This window comes from Panthera leo, chromosome C1 (genome assembly GCF_018350215.1).
Source record: "Panthera leo isolate Ple1 chromosome C1, P.leo_Ple1_pat1.1, whole genome shotgun sequence".
NCBI classification, from domain to species: Eukaryota; Metazoa; Chordata; class Mammalia; order Carnivora; family Felidae; genus Panthera; species Panthera leo.
This window is the reverse complement of record NC_056686.1, coordinates 71,348,121-71,366,807: the sequence shown is the minus strand read 5'-3', so window position 1 is coordinate 71,366,807 and position 18,687 is coordinate 71,348,121. Positions and strand designations below refer to the sequence as shown.

The 18,687-nt window shown below is 39.1% G+C and overlaps 1 protein-coding gene across 1 annotated transcript in view; it reads left to right on the top strand.

Annotated features, from left to right (window-relative positions):
- Positions 1-1,755: 1,755 nt before the first annotated feature.
- The window catches only part of SYDE2 (synapse defective Rho GTPase homolog 2), a 51,229-nt gene continuing 34,297 nt past the window's right edge, over positions 1,756-18,687 (top strand). Inside the window, exons 1-2 of the mRNA XM_042952699.1 lie at positions 1,756-2,518; positions 12,385-13,068. Coding sequence (XP_042808633.1) covers positions 1,771-2,518; positions 12,385-13,068 — 1,432 coding nt within the window. The 5' untranslated portion in view covers positions 1,756-1,770. The remainder of the gene's footprint in view (positions 2,519-12,384; positions 13,069-18,687) is intronic.

Here is an 18,687-nt window from a genome sequence, read left to right as displayed (position 1 = left end):
TAAATGCTATTGTTTAGTTACGCAAGCATTCATTTATTCAACAAACATTTCTTGAGTTCTTATTATGTGCAGGTACTGTGCTGGGAGTTAGGAGTACACTCATGAGCTGCTCAGACAAAGGCCCTTTCTAATATGTAAACATTAAAAAATGTAACTGAAATCAGGGGTGATAGGAACCCTGATTCTTCCCGATCAGGGATAGGTCCATTCATCTGTGGCAACTCAAGGTACTCGGAGTTACACAGAATACAGGATTTAATGTTTTTGAGAGAGAACTGGTATTTCCAAATAAAGTTGTTTCCCAATTTCAACCCAATCGTTTCTCAACCAAGTTTAATTAAAATGCAGCGTTAGCAGGGTGATGGGGGGGGGGGCACTATTTTTGGTTGATAATCAGAATTGTGTTAGCATGCATTCATTAAAAAAAGAAAGATAGGGACACACGTGTGGCGATATTTTGGACAAAAGGATTCTTCTTAACTGAATTTCGCTGCAAATTTCCTTTAAATAGCTAGCTCCCGGGGTCATTAAAATGATTTGGAACGTTTCTAGAACACATTACACTAAGTGAGATACACCTGTACTCACGCCGGGTCCGTCAAACCCATCCTTGTTTTCTCTCAAGCTAGAACTTGCTGTAATAGACACGCCTCGTGCACTGGTGGCAATTGGGAGGGAGGGTGGTGAAGGTGACGGGATGGCAGCTAGGAGAGCACTTTCCCTTTCTCCAAAACTTTGCAGGCTTCCAGCCCAGACTCACCTTCCTGCTCGTTCTTTTTCTGCCTCACCTCTCACTGTTACCCCCCTTCCCCAACGCTCCGACCGTAGCGCGCTCCGTGCGCTTCCCCTTGCCTCCCCGCGTCTACTTTAGCTCACTTTCGCTGGCCTCCCTGCCCTGCCCTCCGCCCCGCCGCACGCCGAGCGCCGCGCGCCCACCCAGGGAACGCAGCGCAGCCGCCCGCAGACTGCGCGTCCCGTCGCGGCCCGAGGCTCCGGGGCATGCGCTCTGCGGCGCCGCCGCCCTCCCCCACCCCTTGCCGCGGCAGAGTTATGCCAAGTATGTGAGGAGCCCGCGAGGGCCAGCGCCGGTCATGGGGAGCCGCCGTCGTCGCCGCCGCCGCCTCCGCGAGCGCAGATTTTTCCCCAACAGGGCTCCGTCCTCCTCTCGCAGCGGGGGCGAGCCTGGCTGTTGAGGCGGAGGGGATGGCGGACCCTCTAAGGAGGACGCTGTCCAGGCTCCGTGGGAGGCGGAGTCCCCGCGCCGCCGGGGGGCTCGGGCTCCGGGCGGCGGCTGCAGCTACGGTGGCGGCCTCCGCGGTAGCCGAGGGAGCCCCGGACGCCTCCTCGTGCGAGCACGCCGGCGGAGCCCCGCCGAGCCTGGAGCGGCCCCCGCCGTCGCCTCAGGCGTGGGGCCCCGAGGCTCGGGTCCCGGGAGGGCGCCCGGATCGGTGGGGAGCGCTCGGGCCTCGGCCGCGCGGCGGGAAGGAGGCCGTCTCTTCGGGTGGCGGGCTCACTCGCGCCTCTCTGCGCGCCCCGCCGGGCTCCGAAGGCAGCGGAGAGGACGACGACGAGCAGGAGGACGACGCCGACTACTATGAGAACGTGCCCGGCGGCTCCCAGTCGGCGCCCGAGCCCGAGGGGGCGGAGGCGGAGCGGTGGCCCCCGCCTCCCCCGGCGGCGGGCTCCTCCCCGGGGGCGGAGGGCGGCCGCCTGGAGACAGGCAGGCTGCAGACCCAGTTGCGAGAGGCCTATTATCTGCTGATCCAGGCCATGCACGACCTGCCCCCTGACTCGGGCGCGCGGCGGGACGACAGGGGTTGGGCGGATCGCGGCTGCCTTGTGGGAGCCCGGGCTCTGGGCCAGCCGCCTTCCCCCTGCGGCGCTGCGGACCGCCGAGCCTGCCCCCGAGACTGGCAGCGGGGAGGCGGTGGCCGCCCTTGGCAGCAGGTGTCTCCGCCCCGGTCTCCTCCGAGGGAGTCGGGGGGAGGCCGCCTGCGGACTCCTCGGATGCGGCTGTCCTGCAGCAGAAGCCTCGAGAGCCTCCGGGTGGGTGCCAAGCCTCCTTCTTTCCAGCGGTGGCCGAGCGACAGCTGGATCAGGTGCGGCGCGCGCGGGGACCTGGACGAGCCCCCGCCACGTGGAGGCGGGATGGACGGCTGGAGCGGAGGCAGCGCCCCGGCCGCGGCCCCCTCCGGCCTCCGGCCTCCCTGCTCCAAGGACCCCGGCCGCTCCACGGGAAGCCCCTTCAGGGATCCTGCGGGGTCAGCTGTGGCACGCAGCCGCAAAGGAGATGGCCAGGAGGGGCTTCCCTTCCTCAAGCCTCCTGCGGTGACAGTCAAGAAGCTGCAGAAGTGGATGTACAAAGGACGTCTGCTGTCCCTGGGAATGAAGGGTCGCTCCCGGGGGACATCCCCCAAAATCTCTGGAGCGCAGGCGAACCCTCCAAATCTGGGCGCCTTGAAAATGCGTGAAAGCCAAGTCCTCTCCGTGCCTCCAGACCAAAGAATTACGCTAACAGGTAGGATACTTTGCGATCAGAATGCTAACTCTTTGAGTCTTAGTGTTTACCAACTGGGCTTCTGTCTTAAGAGACAAGAATAAGGTATGCATTTGCAGACAGGTACGTGCCGGTGCCAAAGTCAGTGACACGTAAGTGGCAGCTGAATGCACCAGGTTACTTGGTATAACGCATTCGCTCGTTTTGTCTCCCCCCTGCCTTTAAAAGACAGTGGCATGAGGAACTTGGGGTTTTTGTTTTTTCTTCTATAAACCGGCGTGCATACTCCTGAATACTACACTGAGTAAAGGTTAAGTTCATCACACGCTTTTTGTATAGAGTTGGGCGGTGCTGCCTTCATTTTTATTCTTTGTGGCTCTAGGCAAATCCGTAGACTTTGTGGAGGTTGTGAATTTGAATTTGATTCAAGGGAGACTTTATGGGCTTCATAAACTGTCATTTTACTCATTACACGTTTTCTTTTTTCTTTTCCGTCTCTCTCCCAGGCCCGCGTGCACACAACAGACACACAACCAAACCCAAAAACAAACCAAACTATCAACCAAAATTTCTTTTTAGTCACTAGGATTTCACGTACTTCACCTCTCCACCTTTCCTCCCTTCTTCCTTCCACAACAACAACAAAAGAAAAAAAAAACAAAAACCAACAAAGTGAGTAATCTTTTTATTGTGGAAAAATAAGGGCACCGGTATTTTAATCAAGAGAAAGATGTCTAGTACTTCTAAGAAAGTGCATTCATTTAAAGTCATGTGCGAACTTAAGTATATTTGGTAATTATGTTGTCAATAGTAAAAATTTGTTTCTGAAAGAAGGACGGTAGTTTCAAACTGAGTCCAAAACAACACTATCCTTTGAACTACAATTTTAAATACAAAGACTTTTAGTGAACAAAAAGACATATGTCATTAATTTTAAAAATATTAAATGATGATATATAAAAGGATTCACAGTACTTAGCATTTTCTCTGGTAAGAATTACAAATCCTCCAGGACTGGGGTTTATACACATTAACTTTGTTTAACCAATAAATACAAAACTGGGGAGAAACAAAGTTCACAAAACTTGTAATCGCACAGTGAGGACAAATCAAATGATTCATTTAAAGCATATACAAACTGGAAAAGTTTTTTTTTTTTTTTGAGTCTATAAATCTCTAATCCATACCTGTCAAAATTTATCCCATTTCTTTATCCTGTTTATCCTCAAATTTATTCCATTTCTTTTTTTTAATATTTTTTTAATGTTCATTCATTTTTGAGAGAGGGAGAGGGAGAGGGGATGAGAGAGAGGGAGAGGGGGGGGAGAGAGAGAGAGAGAGAGAGAGAGAGAGAGAGAGAGAGAGAATGAGAATGAGCGGGAGAGGGGCAGAGTGAGAGGAGGAGACATAGAATCCGAAGCAGGCTCCAGGCTCTGAGCTGTCAGCACAGAGCCCGAGGAGCGGCTCAGATTCACAAACTGTGAGATCATGACCTGAGCCAAAGTTGGATGCTTAACCAACTGAGCCACCCAAGTGCCTCAAACTTATTCCATTTCTTTTGAATAAAGGATAACAGAATGTACATTTTTTTTTTGTAAAGGGAGGTGTACTTGCTAAGTTCACATTAAAAAAATACGTATTTGCAGGAGTAAAGTATTTGTAATCTTTATATTTTATTGCTACTATATCTTTACTTCCCATGATCTTGTTTCAGTTAACTCTTTGTAAGATCGTTAAATTTCAGCCATAACAAAAATCTGCATAAAATTTTAGTCAATTTTTTTTACCCTTTTGTTGCAAAGGTTAAACATTTACCATCTGATGGCTTTAAGATCCTCAGTTATAGTGTAAATAAACATTCAAGGATTTTTAAAGTAATAATAAATGTAATAATGCTCAAGAATGAATTCATTGATTCTTTTCATTGAGAAACTAATTAAATTGAAGTAACTGTAAAATAAATTAAAATGAAACATTAGAATTACTATGTGATAGTATTTTAGATATTTTACAAGAAATCTAAGCAAATGCTTGAGTTATTTCTGGTTTAAATAACTTTCTCAGATGTTATTTCCTTTCAAATCAAATCATCTTTTAGGAAAGATATAAATAACTTGTGTAATGTTTACATATCTGGTATAGATTTGGAGAGTTAATCTTGTTTTTTTTTTTAACTATTTTTCATGAAGGTTAGTTGAACTTATTAAAACCATCTGGATACTTTATGTGGTTCTCATAATCCCCCTGCATATCCCCCCCCCCATGACACCTGTCATTTAACAACAACAAAAGAAACAGGAGTCAAGAAGTTTACCCAGGGTGGCACAAACTAGTATTATATGGTTTGTATATATTAGTGTAGGGATTCAAACTATTATATGGATTCAGACTCAGGTCTCAATGACTCCAAAACCCCTATTTATATGAGGTTAAACACATGCTAAAGTTCCTTAGAGGCCTGATCCAATTAATTATATTAAGTTGCTTGAAATGAGGAGATGAATGGAATTTCAACAAGGTTTAGAGGGTAGGTAACTACCTCAAAATTGCAAAGAAGATGGGGGAATTCTCATAGGTTTTTTTTTTTTTTTTTTAATGTTCATTTATTTATTTTGAGAGAGAGAGAGAGTGCTCTCGAGGTGGGAAGGGGCAGAGAAAGATGGAGAAAGAGAATCCTAAGCAGCTTCTCACCTTCAGGGCAGAGCCCCATGATGGGTGGAGATACGGTGGGGATGGGGGTCGGGGATGGGTGTTGGGCTCAACCTCAGGAAGGGTGAGATCACCACCTGAGCTGAAATCTAGAGTCCCAGGCTTAACCCTGAGAGCCACCCAGGTGGCCTATTAAGATAATTTTTAAATGAATATATCTATTTTAGGAGCGCCTGGGTGGCTCAGTCAGTTAAGTGTCTGACTCTTGATTTTGGCTTAGGTCATGATCTCACTGTTCATGGATCAAACCCCACCTTGGGCTCTGTACTGATAGCACAGAACCTGCTTGGGATTCATATTCTCTCTCTCTCTCTCTCTCTCTCTCTCTCTCTCTCGCACATGCGCCTCTCTTTCTCTACCCCTTTCTCCCTCGCTGCCCCTCCCCCACTCGCGCTTGCTCTGTCTTTCAAAATAAAAAAAAAAACTTAAAAAAAATCAGTATATCTATTTTAAACCTTCACCTTTAAATGTTTACTTTAGTTAAGATTGATGTTACCTGGATTCTACCTTTTTTTTTAGTAAAATCTTTTTTAGTGTTTATTTTTGAGAGAGGGAGAGAGAGAGAGAGTGTGAACCGGAAAAGGGCAGAGAGAGAGGGAGACACAGAATCTGAAGCAGGCTCCAGGCTCTGAGCTGTCAGACTCGGAGCTCAAACTCATGAACCATGAGATCGTGACCTGAGCCAAAGTCAGACACTTAACTGACTGAACCACCCAAACACCCCTCTAGAGTTTACTTTTAAATTCTGTTTTCAGGGTGCCTGGGTGGCTCAGTCGGTTAAGCATCCGACTTCAGCTCAGGTCACGATCTCGCGGTCCATGAGTTCGAGCCCCACGTCGGGCTCTGGGCTGATGGCTCGGAACCTGGAGCCTGCTTCCGATTCTGTGTCTCCCTCTCTCTCTGCCCCTCCCCTGTTCATGCTCTGTCTCTCTCTGTCTCAAAAATAAAAATTAACATTAAAAAAAAAATTTAAAAGAAAAAAGAATCCTGTTTTCCTTTTTCTTTTTAAAAAAATTTTTAACGTTTATTTAGTTTTGAGACAGCACAAGCGGGAGAGGGGCAGAGAGAGAGGGAGACACAGAATCCGAAGCAGGCCCCAGGCTCTGAACTGTAAGCACAGAACCTGACTCGGGCTCGAACTCACAAACTGCAAGATCATGACCTGAGCCGAAGTCAGGTGCTTAACCAACTGAGCCACCAAGAGCCCCTAAATCATGTTTTCTAAAAAATTAATTGGGCATTCCAGATGAAGTAATTCATTCTAGATTGTATAAAGGTGTTAAATACACCAAAAGGTTTATATCACACTTTTCTATTCAGTATTATTTATGAGAATGTTTTCTTTCAAGATGAAGTTAAAGAATTTATAACACAGAATAACTAATGGGATGGAGATACCTAATCTATCTAATACTTAGGTATTTTGAAAATTTTTGAGACCACATAACAATCATTTTTAAATGATTTGGAATGATTTTAAATTTATTTTGGAAGCCAAAATGATGTTTTGTTTTGATTTCTGTCTCCTACTGAGAACCTTTAAAACTTTAGATAGTATAATAATGCCAATGATTTGGTGTTTTGGGTGTGATGTTCACAGATTGGCCAATTTGTACTTAATTGAGATGATTATTTAAGAAATCTAAAGTCATTACACATGATAAATATTGTCAAGTTTCTGCAAGCCGTAGATTACAAAGGAATTTTAATCTATTTGCCAACTATACTTCATTATAAGTCTTTATAAATATATTTAATTAGCATATAGTACTCAGGAATAAATTCAAAGGCACTAGGTTGAGCTATTTCAGCCTTTTATTGCCTTAAAAAATAATTAGCCTACCTTGACTCTACTTTTGCTGCTACACGATCTGTGAAAGAAAAAAATTAGGGCATGTAACTTGTTAATATTTTGTCTGAAAATTTTAGGTAATTCTTTTAAAATAGTATTAATTGGTGTGATTTCATGCATTATACTTTGTTAGGTTGAGATTTATAATGCAGATTCTCATCTATTTCTTCTATTTCCTGAAGTATTTGTAGCTCTAATTTCTTTATGATCTACATGATCTTTATGAATTTTTTCAACAAATTCTTTTATGCATTAGCCCTATTCATGATTAGTATCAATAGGCATATAATGTTTGGCTGTCTTCTACCTTTAAATCCCTCTCTGAGAAATTCTGCCATTATGGCCCTGGAAGCAAGTTCAGTTGTCTTTTTTTTTTTTTTTGGAAGAGTGCCACAGAACATTGAAGTTGCTGGTGGCAGGAAAACTCTGAGAATTACAAATTCAGCAGAAAATAGTGTGTTGATTTGAAAGTCCTACATTTGTAAGTGGAATTTATTTTTTGGAATCACTAAGGTTATTTTTTAGACCTTTGCCACTCAAAGTGTGGTTATGGAGCAGTGCTTTTCAAACTCTGAAAATCTTGTTAAAATGTGGATTTATAGGTGTAGGGGGTGGGACCTGAGATTCTGCATTTTAACAAACTTCCAGTGTAGATGAGGCTGTTTGGTATGTACTTTGAGTAGCAAGGTTCTAGAGTTCCCAGTGCCCCAATCACCTATCTTGACACATTTATTAAAGTTTTGAAGAAGCATTCTACTTTATTCTGATACTTGATACTTAAACTAAATTCTATTAGAACAAAGCAGTTGAGGTCTTTCAGCTTCAGTTTTATTATGTATATTTATACTTACTGCTTACATGTGACAAGTTTAAGCAGTTCCCTTCATATTGGTCTTATCTTGCACCAATAAATATGAGATTGTGGAATCTACTAGAGAGGAGGCTATGTAGGATGCTGGTTAACAGAATAGAGCCTCTAGTTGTCTGATCAGACCCCATCACTGACCAGGCTTGTGACCTGGAACAGGTCACTCAGCCCTCAGGTTGCTGTGAGGATGAAAAAAGATAATCTGTTTGGTACAGTGCTTGGTGCTTAGTTAGCTGTTACCAAGAGAAAGGTAATCAGGCTTTGTGAGAATACTACCTTGCCCAGATGGTTAGGATTCTGGATAGAGAGTGAAGTGATCAGAAGGTAAGGAGTACTGCCTTGAAGAACACTGGCAATCGAGCTAACACACACCTGTTTAGGGACACTTACTTATCCTGCCCTTCTTTTGTGCGTCTTTGTCTTGCTGTTCCCTCTTACTTTGTGGAACTGCAAACAGTCTCAGAGTTTTCTTCTCTACTGTCCCTAAAGCCAGCTAGCACACAGCTTTTTTTTCTTAAGGGTTTTGTTGCTAGTCACAAGGGAGGAAACGTAAAACAGAAAAATAACTTACTTCCTTTTCATTGTACCCATCTCCCCACTTAGATATATCTGGAAAAGAGAAAGGCACATGTATATAAAAACTCATGTACAAACCTAAGGCTTGTATTTATTCTAGTCATTTCATCTGGGCTGCCAGGTTTGACTCTAAGCAGGATTGCTTGTATTTATTTAAATTCTAATACAATGTTGTAAGAATTCTTTTATTTAGGATTTTTTAAGGAGATGTAAGCAAAGCAACAAAGTTTGTTTCTGCAGTAGGGCTTTTTTAAATGATGAAAAGATGTCTGTATATACTGTACAATTTCAGTGAAGGTTGAAATCCATAATTTCTCAGTTTGCTGATGATTTTGAGGTGGGGCACTAGTTAAATGTTTAGTAATAGTAAGTCATTTAATTTATTATGAAATAATAGTTGAGGACAAAAAATTGGCTTGAGTAGTTCACTACTATGTAGAATATTTTTTGAGTGAAAAACTTAATTGCCACTTCTGCATTCTCTTACGGATTTTCAAAGTAAAGTTATTTTAATTACTCATTTCATTAATTATACCACAACATGTATAATTATAAGAGAATAAAGACATTTTTGACTTGCAACTTTGTGTACTTATTTTGGTATCTTTTTTTACTTATATTTTCTTTTCATTGTGAGTGTGTGTGTGTGAGTGAACATAGCTGTAGGTAAAGCTAACAGGAGCTAAAGATAATTTAAATTTATGCCAGTAGGGTTTAACATTAATTTTAGCATAAAAGGGAGTAAATGGAAGATTGCAGATAGCTTTCTGTGTAATTTACATTCATATGCATCTGTTTAGTTACCTGAGATAAAAATGAAATGTTTAAAATTAGGGTCCTGAATGTGTTGCTTATATTCAGTTTTAATAAATGAATGAATTTGGCCTTTATCAGAAATCATAATGATGTACCTATTTATCTCTAAATTTTAAGTTCAGTATCATGTAGTATATTGAATTATTCAGCAATAGCAGTCAGATTATTTGGTTTCAAGTTTTTGTGGTCTGTAGTTTCATGAAAAATAGTTGCATTGTATCTCATGGTATAATTATTCCTTTTAATATTACACATTTATTAAATACTTATATCAATAGATACATCAATTTGCTTAAATACGGGTTGCTAATAGCTTTGTTTTTGTCATTACAGTTCCTTGGAGTGTAGTACAAGTAAAAGCATGTTTATTTCTTTAAATGTATGTCAAAAACTCAATAGGACTCAAAATAATTTAACTATATAAAATTTTGGATCTGCTGAGAGACATCTGAGAAAATGATAAAATAATATGTGACTCCTAGCTATCATGAGTTGTATAATTTTATACTTTTGGCTTCAAATTTATAATTGTGTAAAAACTACAAATAATGTCCCTTGATCATCTGAAATGCTATTAAATAATAGGGACTTGGCTTAAATGTGAAATAGATTTGGACTTTAGTACACTTGGCAAAAAGATGTGACCACTAACAACCTGGAAGCCCCAGTGATTCCTGAGTATGTGTTGATTTTCAGTTCTTAAATCAGTTCTTTAATTTTAAAGGAGACAGAACCAAAGAAAGACTTGAATCCTCACGTTTTTCATTAATTAAATTGAACTAAATTAATTGAAGTTATTTATCGAATGAATATTCGTTACATGTTTGCATGTTAAATCCTGGAGGGTAGAGGTGTGTATCTCTTTTCTAGTAGCCCAGGTATATTGCTACAAACTTTGGAGTCATAAGAGTTTATTTTGAGTACTGCTTCTTCCATTTATGAACCAGTTGATCTTGGGCAAATTACTTTTCTGAGTTATATAGTTTTCAAGATATTTCCACCATTACTCAATCCTTATGAGCAGTTAACTGGATTGATATTATCACCACATTCAGAAAGGGTTACCTGCTTTCCTACCTTTGGTGGGTAGCATGGTATAGGGGAGACAGGTTAAGAGCATGGATTTTAGTATTAGATTGACTTAAATTTGAATACTACAGCTAGCACCTTGACCATATTCCTCACTTTTTCTGCCTTATGGAAATAGTCATTTTCTTAACATTGTTGTGGAGGTTAAGGGCTTTCTTACTGCTTTATCTTTCATTCCTGGCACATAATAGGTACTCAATAAATATTTGTTGAGTAAGTAAATGTCTGGCATAGTAGACATTCACGGGAACTTTCTTCCCTTTTGATTCCTAGTTCATTCCTGCCTCTGAACTAGATGAACTTGAAACCCAGTTTGTGTTTGAGATATTTTTAAAAATTATTATTAGCTTTTTTAAAAAATTAATCTACTTGGTTGGGTAATATTTAGGATGAAAAAAGACAAGTTTACATTTTTTAAGGGATTTTTTTTTTTCAGTAGAGGAAGGTTACTGAAAGCCTTGATTATGCATGAACCTAACGTTGTGGTTGTTTCTAAGCTCCTCATAGTTTAATGTGTTTTTATCACTCTGTTACTAGGCTTTCATATTTTATTTGCTAGAATACAAGATGAAGCAACCATATATACACGTGAAGTAGCAGGACTATAATTCCATAATTTAGAAACCTTTAGCATGATCTTAAATTTTTAGAAATGTTCTGTTTTAACTTTCTATGTCTAGTGAATTAGTGTTATGGTATATATTTAGTTTATTGACTGTAATTGAAGCCTGCTTTATGCAGTTCTTTGGATGTGCAAAACATTTACCTCTCTATGTGGAATTGATGTTATGTGTACATTTTTCTCAAAAAAATCTTATCGCATTACATTAACACAAACACATATCAAGCATTTGATGACGCTCATTGCACTATGAATTCCTTAATTCATTTTTTTTTTTGAGAGGGTAAGAACACATGAGTGCGGGAGGGGCAGAGGGAAAGAAACAGACAAAGAGAGAATCTTAAGCAGGCTCCACATCCAGCACAGAGCCAGACTTGGGGCTCAATCATTTGAGCATGACTTTTGATTTTGGCTCAGGTCATGATCTCAGAATCATGGGATCTAGCCCGTACCAGGCTCTGCGCTGAGCACGGAACCTGCTTAAGGTTCTCGTTCTCTCTCTCTCTCTCTCTCTCTCTCTCTCCCCCACTTGTATTTTCTCTCTCTCTCTCAAATAAAATAAAAAAATTTTTAAAAAGAAAAATAAAATTATTCAAAATATGAATTAAAGTCATACTGTGTACAAAGCATTCTATATAAGCTTAAGTGTGTTTTGCGTGGGGTACGTCTTTGTTAGCCCAGATATGTTTATAAAGGCAATCTTAGAGTTTGTTTATTCATTTTCTTAGAATTCTTATGTCACTTTTACTAGTAGTCTAAATAATAAAAATTATTTTTAGTGAAAAAGCCAAAATGTTTCTTGTTTCATTTTAGTCTCCAAATGTGTAATACTACTTTTCCTTCTTTTTTTCCTTTTAAAAATATTAGTTTTTTCTTTTTTTTTTTATTTAAATTTTAGTTAACATATAGTGCAATATTGGCTTAAAGAATAGAATTTAGTGATTCATCACTTACATACAATACCCAGTGCTCATCACAAGTGCCGGTATGGCCCATCTCCCACCCACCTCCTACTATCAACCCATAGTTTGTTCTCCAGTCATTAAGAGTCTCTTGTGGTTTGTTTCCCTCTCTCCTCTTTTTTCCCCCTTCCCACATGTTCATCTGTTTTGTTTCTTAAATTCTATATGTGAGTGAAGTCATGGTATTTGTCTTTCTCTGATTGAATTACTTTGCTTCGCATAATGCATTCTAGTTCCATCTATTTCATTGTAAATGGCAAAATTTCATTCTTTTTGGATAGCTGAGTAATATTCCATTGTTAAAAATAGTATTTTAATAACTGATCTCAAGTGACTGGTTTTTCCTGGTATCCTAGGCATTACGTTTTACTTTCTTCTTTTTCTTTGAAACAGATTTATTTGAAAATGTCTATGGGTCTTCAGTGAAGAGAAGAGAACTTGAAGATCTGAAGGATAATATTGGAATCAGAGGTCATAAGCCACTTAACAGCATCACTGTGTCAAAGAAACGCAATTGGCTATATCAGAGTACTCTGAGATCTTTTAACCTGGAAGAAGAAAATAAGAAATGCCAAGACATAAGTCATTTATCCATCTCACCTAAACATCAGTTATCACGACCTTTCCTCAAATCATCTGAAGAATATTGTACATATGTGGTGTGTAATGCTACAAATTCTTCATTATCAAAAAATTGTTCTTTAGATTTTAATGAGGAAAATGATGCAGATGATGAAGGAGAAATATGGTACAACCCCATTCCTGAGGATGATGACTTTGGTATATCAAATGCTTTGAGTTTTGGTGAGGCAGACCCTGCTGTTCTGAAGTTTCCTGCTGTTAGTTTGAGAGTATTGTCTGGTCCAGACCTAATGAAAGCAGAACAGTACACTGAAGGCTTGCTGTACTCTTCAGAACACAGAGGCAAGGTTCATACATCACAGTCAAATGAAGTGAATCCTGTTGAGTCCATCCACTCCACAGAGCTCGTGCGGCAGTACAAGCAAGGGCTTGGACACAAGACACAAGAAAGAATAATGGTAGAGGAGAGTCTCATGTTGAAATCTCCTTTTGCAGGTAAAGGTGGTCACATGTTTGCCTTCTTCTTCCATTCAATTCTTGGACAGTAGCTAAAACTAAATATAGATGTCTATTGTAGCTATGTACTTTTCCTTACAAAGTGAGTGTGTTTTCATAAAAATAAAGAAAACTTCAAAAACGTTTACAAATATTTGTATATAGATGGTGGTTTAGTTATTCCTGTCACAGACTTGATTTTGTAAGGGGTGAAGATGCTGGGGTAGTCCTACACCAACTGTTAGTGTGTTTGTCCTTAATTAGTTTCTCTTAGTTGAAAGAGTGGGATCATGAGGTGCAGAAGAAAAAGATACATTTCCTTTTTGTTTTTAATTTTTTTTAATGTTTATTTTTGAGAGAGAGAGAGGCAGACTGCAAGTGGGGGAAGGGCAGAGAGAGAGGGAGACACAGAATCTGAAGCAGGCTCCAGGCTCTGAGCTATCAGCACAGACCCTGATGCGGGGCTTGAACTCACAAACCGTTAGATCATGACCTGAGCCAAAGTTGGATGCTTAACTGACTGAGCCACCCAGGCGCCCCAAGATATATTCTTTATGTAAATCTAATTTTGCTTCATTCATTCATTCATTCATTCATTCATTCATTTATACCTAGCCTGGCTATAGCTGAAAAGTTGTATAGTCCGTGTATCAGTAGTTATTACTTTACAGTTTCATGCCTACATTTCCTCATGAACAAAGGAAAGGAAGAAGAGAAAAAATAAATGAGAGGTAAAAGTAAAGACCTCTCAAGTAGGTGGGTGTTGCAATAGTTATGGAACCTAGAAAAGAAATAATTGAAGTTTGATGCATATTAGGTTGCACCATATTAAATTGACAGTTTTTGATCTGCAGAACACTATATGAAATAGTTCAACCTAATGGCTTCTTTCTTCCTTGATTGCCTTGAGTTTTTGATGTGCTTCTTTTAAAATTTGGTCCCAGACACACTAGGAAATAGCAGAGAGCATATTTAGTTGCAAATATCAAATGTTGCCTAGAAAGCAGTTCTGTTTTACATCAAGTTGTTTTAATTTATAAAATTTCAAATGATACAGAATATTCAAAGATGTGGCATATAACAGATGCTGTCAGTATCTTGCCCATATCCCTTGGGATTTATTATTTATTTAGATGGGACAAGCCTCCATCCAAACATCAGTATCTGCATCTCTGCTTGAGGATTCTGGCAGGAGTGTTAGAGAACTTCTCTGCAGGAAGCCTAGGAGTGCCCCTCAATGAGTGACTGTTGGAGTGCCCACCAACCAGAATTGGTATAGAACCACCTCAGCTCTCTCATGCCCTGGGTGTCATAATTCTACATCATTTCCCAGAGTTTTCTCCTGATATTGAACATGAGTTGCCCGTAGTAGTAACAGGCTTGATTGTTCTTGGATTTGCCCCTGAATTTCCTCACTTCTTGCTGATAAGTATGTGCTTTACAAATAAATTACTTGGATTTGAATCCTTTTCTCAGGGATATGTGGAGGTGGAATAAATGTTATATGATAAGAGAAAAAGTGAGTTAAATAACAGTGTATACTATATTATGTCAGTTTGAAAGAAACACTGAAAAGTTATACTAGAAAAGTTAAGTATTCCCCCCCCTCCCCACTGCCATGTTAGGATTGAAGGTAATGAAAAATTTTGTGAGTGGAGCACCTGGGTGGATCAGTCAGTGAAGCATTGGACTCTTGATTTTGCCTCAGGTCATGGTCTCACGGTCATAAGATCGAGCCCCTCGTCTGGCTTACACTGACAGTGCAAAGCCTACTTTTTTACATTTTTAAAATTAAAAAAAAAAATTGTGTGCATTTCTAATTGTAGACTGATTTTTCAGAAGAATTTGTGGGGTTTTTTTTTTGTAAGCTAAATGGAAAGAGGATGTAAGCTAGATGGAAAGAGGAATAAATGCTTTATGAAATAATAGTTTGGAATACAGGTTGTGATTGGAGTGGTAGGGAAGCTTGCAGGAGTATGGCAGAGAGTGATGGGTTTGTATGGTGCAGGAAAGGCAAGAGGGCATAAGAATAACAGCAAAGTTAGAAAGCCAGTGTCTGTAAAGTTACACATATTTTGATTTAAGTTGCTGTCTTCAAACTTTATTATTTTATGTTTGTGGCAAATTGTGAACCTAGAAAGACTAACAGATATTATAAAAACAAAAACAAAAACTTGAAAGTAGGGTAGAGCTGTTATTTATGTTTCCTCTCTCTCTGTTATTCTTCTTTTTAGCATCTTATTAAAATATAATAAGCACAGTCCTAAGTTGACTAAAGGAAATATTTAGTTTATTTGTATGTCATCATTTTGTTTTAGTTTGATCAGAAAGGTTACCTAAAGTGATCTGTTTTCTTTAGCAATATTAACAGAGCTGTTGAGGGGTGCCTGGGTGGCTCCGTCAGTTAAGCATTTGACTATTGGTTTTGGCTCAGGTAATGATCTCAGGGTTGTGAGATTGAGCCCCACGCTGAGGGTGGAGCCTGTTTGGGATTCTCTCTCTCCCTCCCTCTCTGCCCCTCCCCCTCTCGCTCTTGTGTGCATGCTCTCTCTCTCTCAAAATAAATAAACATCAAAAATGAGAACTGTTGAGAAATAGGCAAAGATAATGGTTGAATTTCAAAATAATTTTCTGATCAAGAAATAAAAAAGCTCGAGTATATTTAGTATCGTTGACAATTTTTTAATCATTCTAACACAATTATGACTTGTTATTTTGTTTATTAAGTCCCATATGTATATTTATGTTTTATCTAGTTGCGATCATAGCAGTCTGTTTTTGGTGTTTTTGTTTTGTTTTGTTCGAGAAAGGGAGAGCATGCCCCTTCCCCCACACCCCCATGTACAGGGGAGGGGCAGAGGGAGAGGGAGAGAGAGAGAATCTCAAGCAGGCTCCTTGCCCAGTTTGATGCCTGACTTGGGGCTCAATCACATGACTTGAGGTCATGACTTGAGCCGAAATCGAGTTGAATGCTTAACTGACTGAGCTCCCCAGGTGCCCCTGTTTTTGGTTTTTGATATTTCCACTTGATGTTTTCATCTTGTATTGTTACATGTAGATTAACATTATTGTTTACCAATTTTATAATATTTAATAGGGTTGGTGTGTCCTAATCTATTTGACTGGTTATGTTGGGTGTTAATAGATTATTTCCACTACTAGAGGAGTGATCATCATCATGATCTATTTCACTTTATTTGGATTAATTACTAGTATCATTACTGGGTTTTTATGGCTGGTAACTATTATAGTAATTCCTATATTATATTTCCTAAAAGGTTTACCACTTTACAGGCAACTGACAATTGGTTGGTTGATTAATTGATTTACTCTATAAACGCTCAATTTCTGCTGTGTGCCAGTTACTGTTCTAGGTGCTGAAGGAATTTGCCAGTTTCACTTGATTCTAGCCTGGTTTATGGATTTACAAAGATTTTCATTTTGTACTTTCCCTGTATAGCTAGTCTGTGATTTGATTAGTATAATTTTGGTTTAATTTTAAGCAATTATTGAATTTGGTAGTATTTCAGCTCTTGGGTTTTATAAAAACAAAGCATTTTTATTTTAATAAGTTTAGTCTTGTCTAAAGTAGAAATTGCTAACATACACAGTATTTCATTTTAATAGTTAAAGACTTCAGTAAGAATATTTAATGCATGATGTGTAAAAAAAGTCAAAATGTTAAATTAACTCCGTAATACTTTAATAGAACCTAGAGCAATTTAATATACTGGATAGCTTTTTAAGCCGTTGACAAAATAGATTGTAGACTACAGCAGGACTCTGATTACTATAGAATGTTTTAGGCCAGTTAACCAATAGAATTGTACTACAATTTACAGTACAAGGGAATGCTTTGTCTAGTTTATCAAATATTCCATTTCTTATTTGTTATTTACCAGAAAGGCCCCGCAGGCATACTTAAAATAGTCCTTTCTCTATAAAGAAACCACTTCTTTGTTTTTAGGACACATAAAGAGGGGTGGAGGGAGATTATATTAGCACTTTAAAAGAAAGGTCATTTAATCTATCGATTTTGAAATGAATTAATACTCTTTCGTTATTTTAATTGTGAAATGTAGTATTTCATAGAGTAACCTCTGATATTAGGGTCATTAGAGATCTTTATAAGGAATAGTTAGAGGAAGTGTGAAAAACCCATTTAAATTTTAAATAATTTAAATCATAGATTGTTTCATTTATTCTTTTTTTTTTTTTAAGTAAGCTCGAAGCCCAGCCCCAAGATCTAGAGTCACATGCTGTCCTGAGTGAGCCAGCCAGGCACCCCTAAATTGTTTCTTTAAAGAAACAGTTTAAACTTATATAATAGATTTTAGAAGTTATTTTCATTTTGCTTTATTAAACACTTAAATAGGAACAGTTTCACATTTTAAAATAAAATTGATTAGTCAGTTTATACATTTTTTTTTTTTAACTGAGGCATTGAAAGTTTAAGGTTGAGGGGCCCCTTGGTGGCTCCTCAGTCAGTTAAGTGGGTTATGCGTCTGACTCTTGATTTTGGCTCAGGTCATGAGTTTGTGAGTTTGTGAGTTTGAGCCCTGCGTCCGGCTGGCGCTGACAGCCTGGAGCCTGGCTGGGATTCTGTCTTTCCCTCTCTTTCCCCCCTTCCCTCCCTCCTTCTCTCTAAATAAATAAGTAAATAAACAAACTTAAAAAAAAGAAAAAAGAAAGTTTAAGGTTAAATGGAATATTTTATTTAAAAACAAACGTTTATTTATTTTTGAGAGAGGGAAGGGTTGGGGGAGGGGCAGAGAGAGAGGGAGACAGAGGATCTGAAGTGGGCTCTGGGCTGACAGCAGAGAGCCTAATGCACCCCCAAACTCATGAACCATGAGATCATGACCTGAGCTGAAGTTAGATGCTTAACCTACTGAGCCATCCAGGTGCCCCTTAACTTCTTAATAATGGTTAAGAAGCCACCATTAAAAATCAATTTAATGTATATGTATAGACAGAAAAATGTTTAGAAGGATGGAAGTACTCTAAAGTACAGTATTTAAGAATATAGGCTCTGAAGGCCTATGCTTAGGTTTGAATTGTACCTGTTTCTGCCACTTAGCTGCTTTGTGATCTTAAACAAATCAGCTCTGTGCATGAGGTCCTTGTCTGGAGGATGGGATGCTTGTGGTATCTTAACTCTTAAGGCTATTTCAAGAATTAAATCAGAATCTGTGCATACTAAGTGTTAAATTAATTTTTCATACTTTGTCTAGCTCAATAAATGTTGGCTAGTGCTATAAATATTAACAATTTACTGTTAAACTACTTTGGATATTATTTTCATCTCACTATTTATAATGACTCATCTCTTAATAGCTCAGTTTAGGCTATTTGGATTTCTTTGTATCTTTTAAAAACTTTTTATTGTAAACCTGGATAATTTTGACATTTAGGGGGGAAAAAAGCTATTTTTGTGTGGAGAAAATAATAAAAAACATTTCAATGCTTTACTCTTCATGAAAACTGAGACGATAACAAAACTTATTTATGTCTCTGTACTGTTATTTAATATATTGAAATTGCAAGGAAAAGCCCTAATTTAGCTTTTGAAGTTCCAGGGAATTATTGTATATAAATAATAAAAGAAGGAAAATGTCT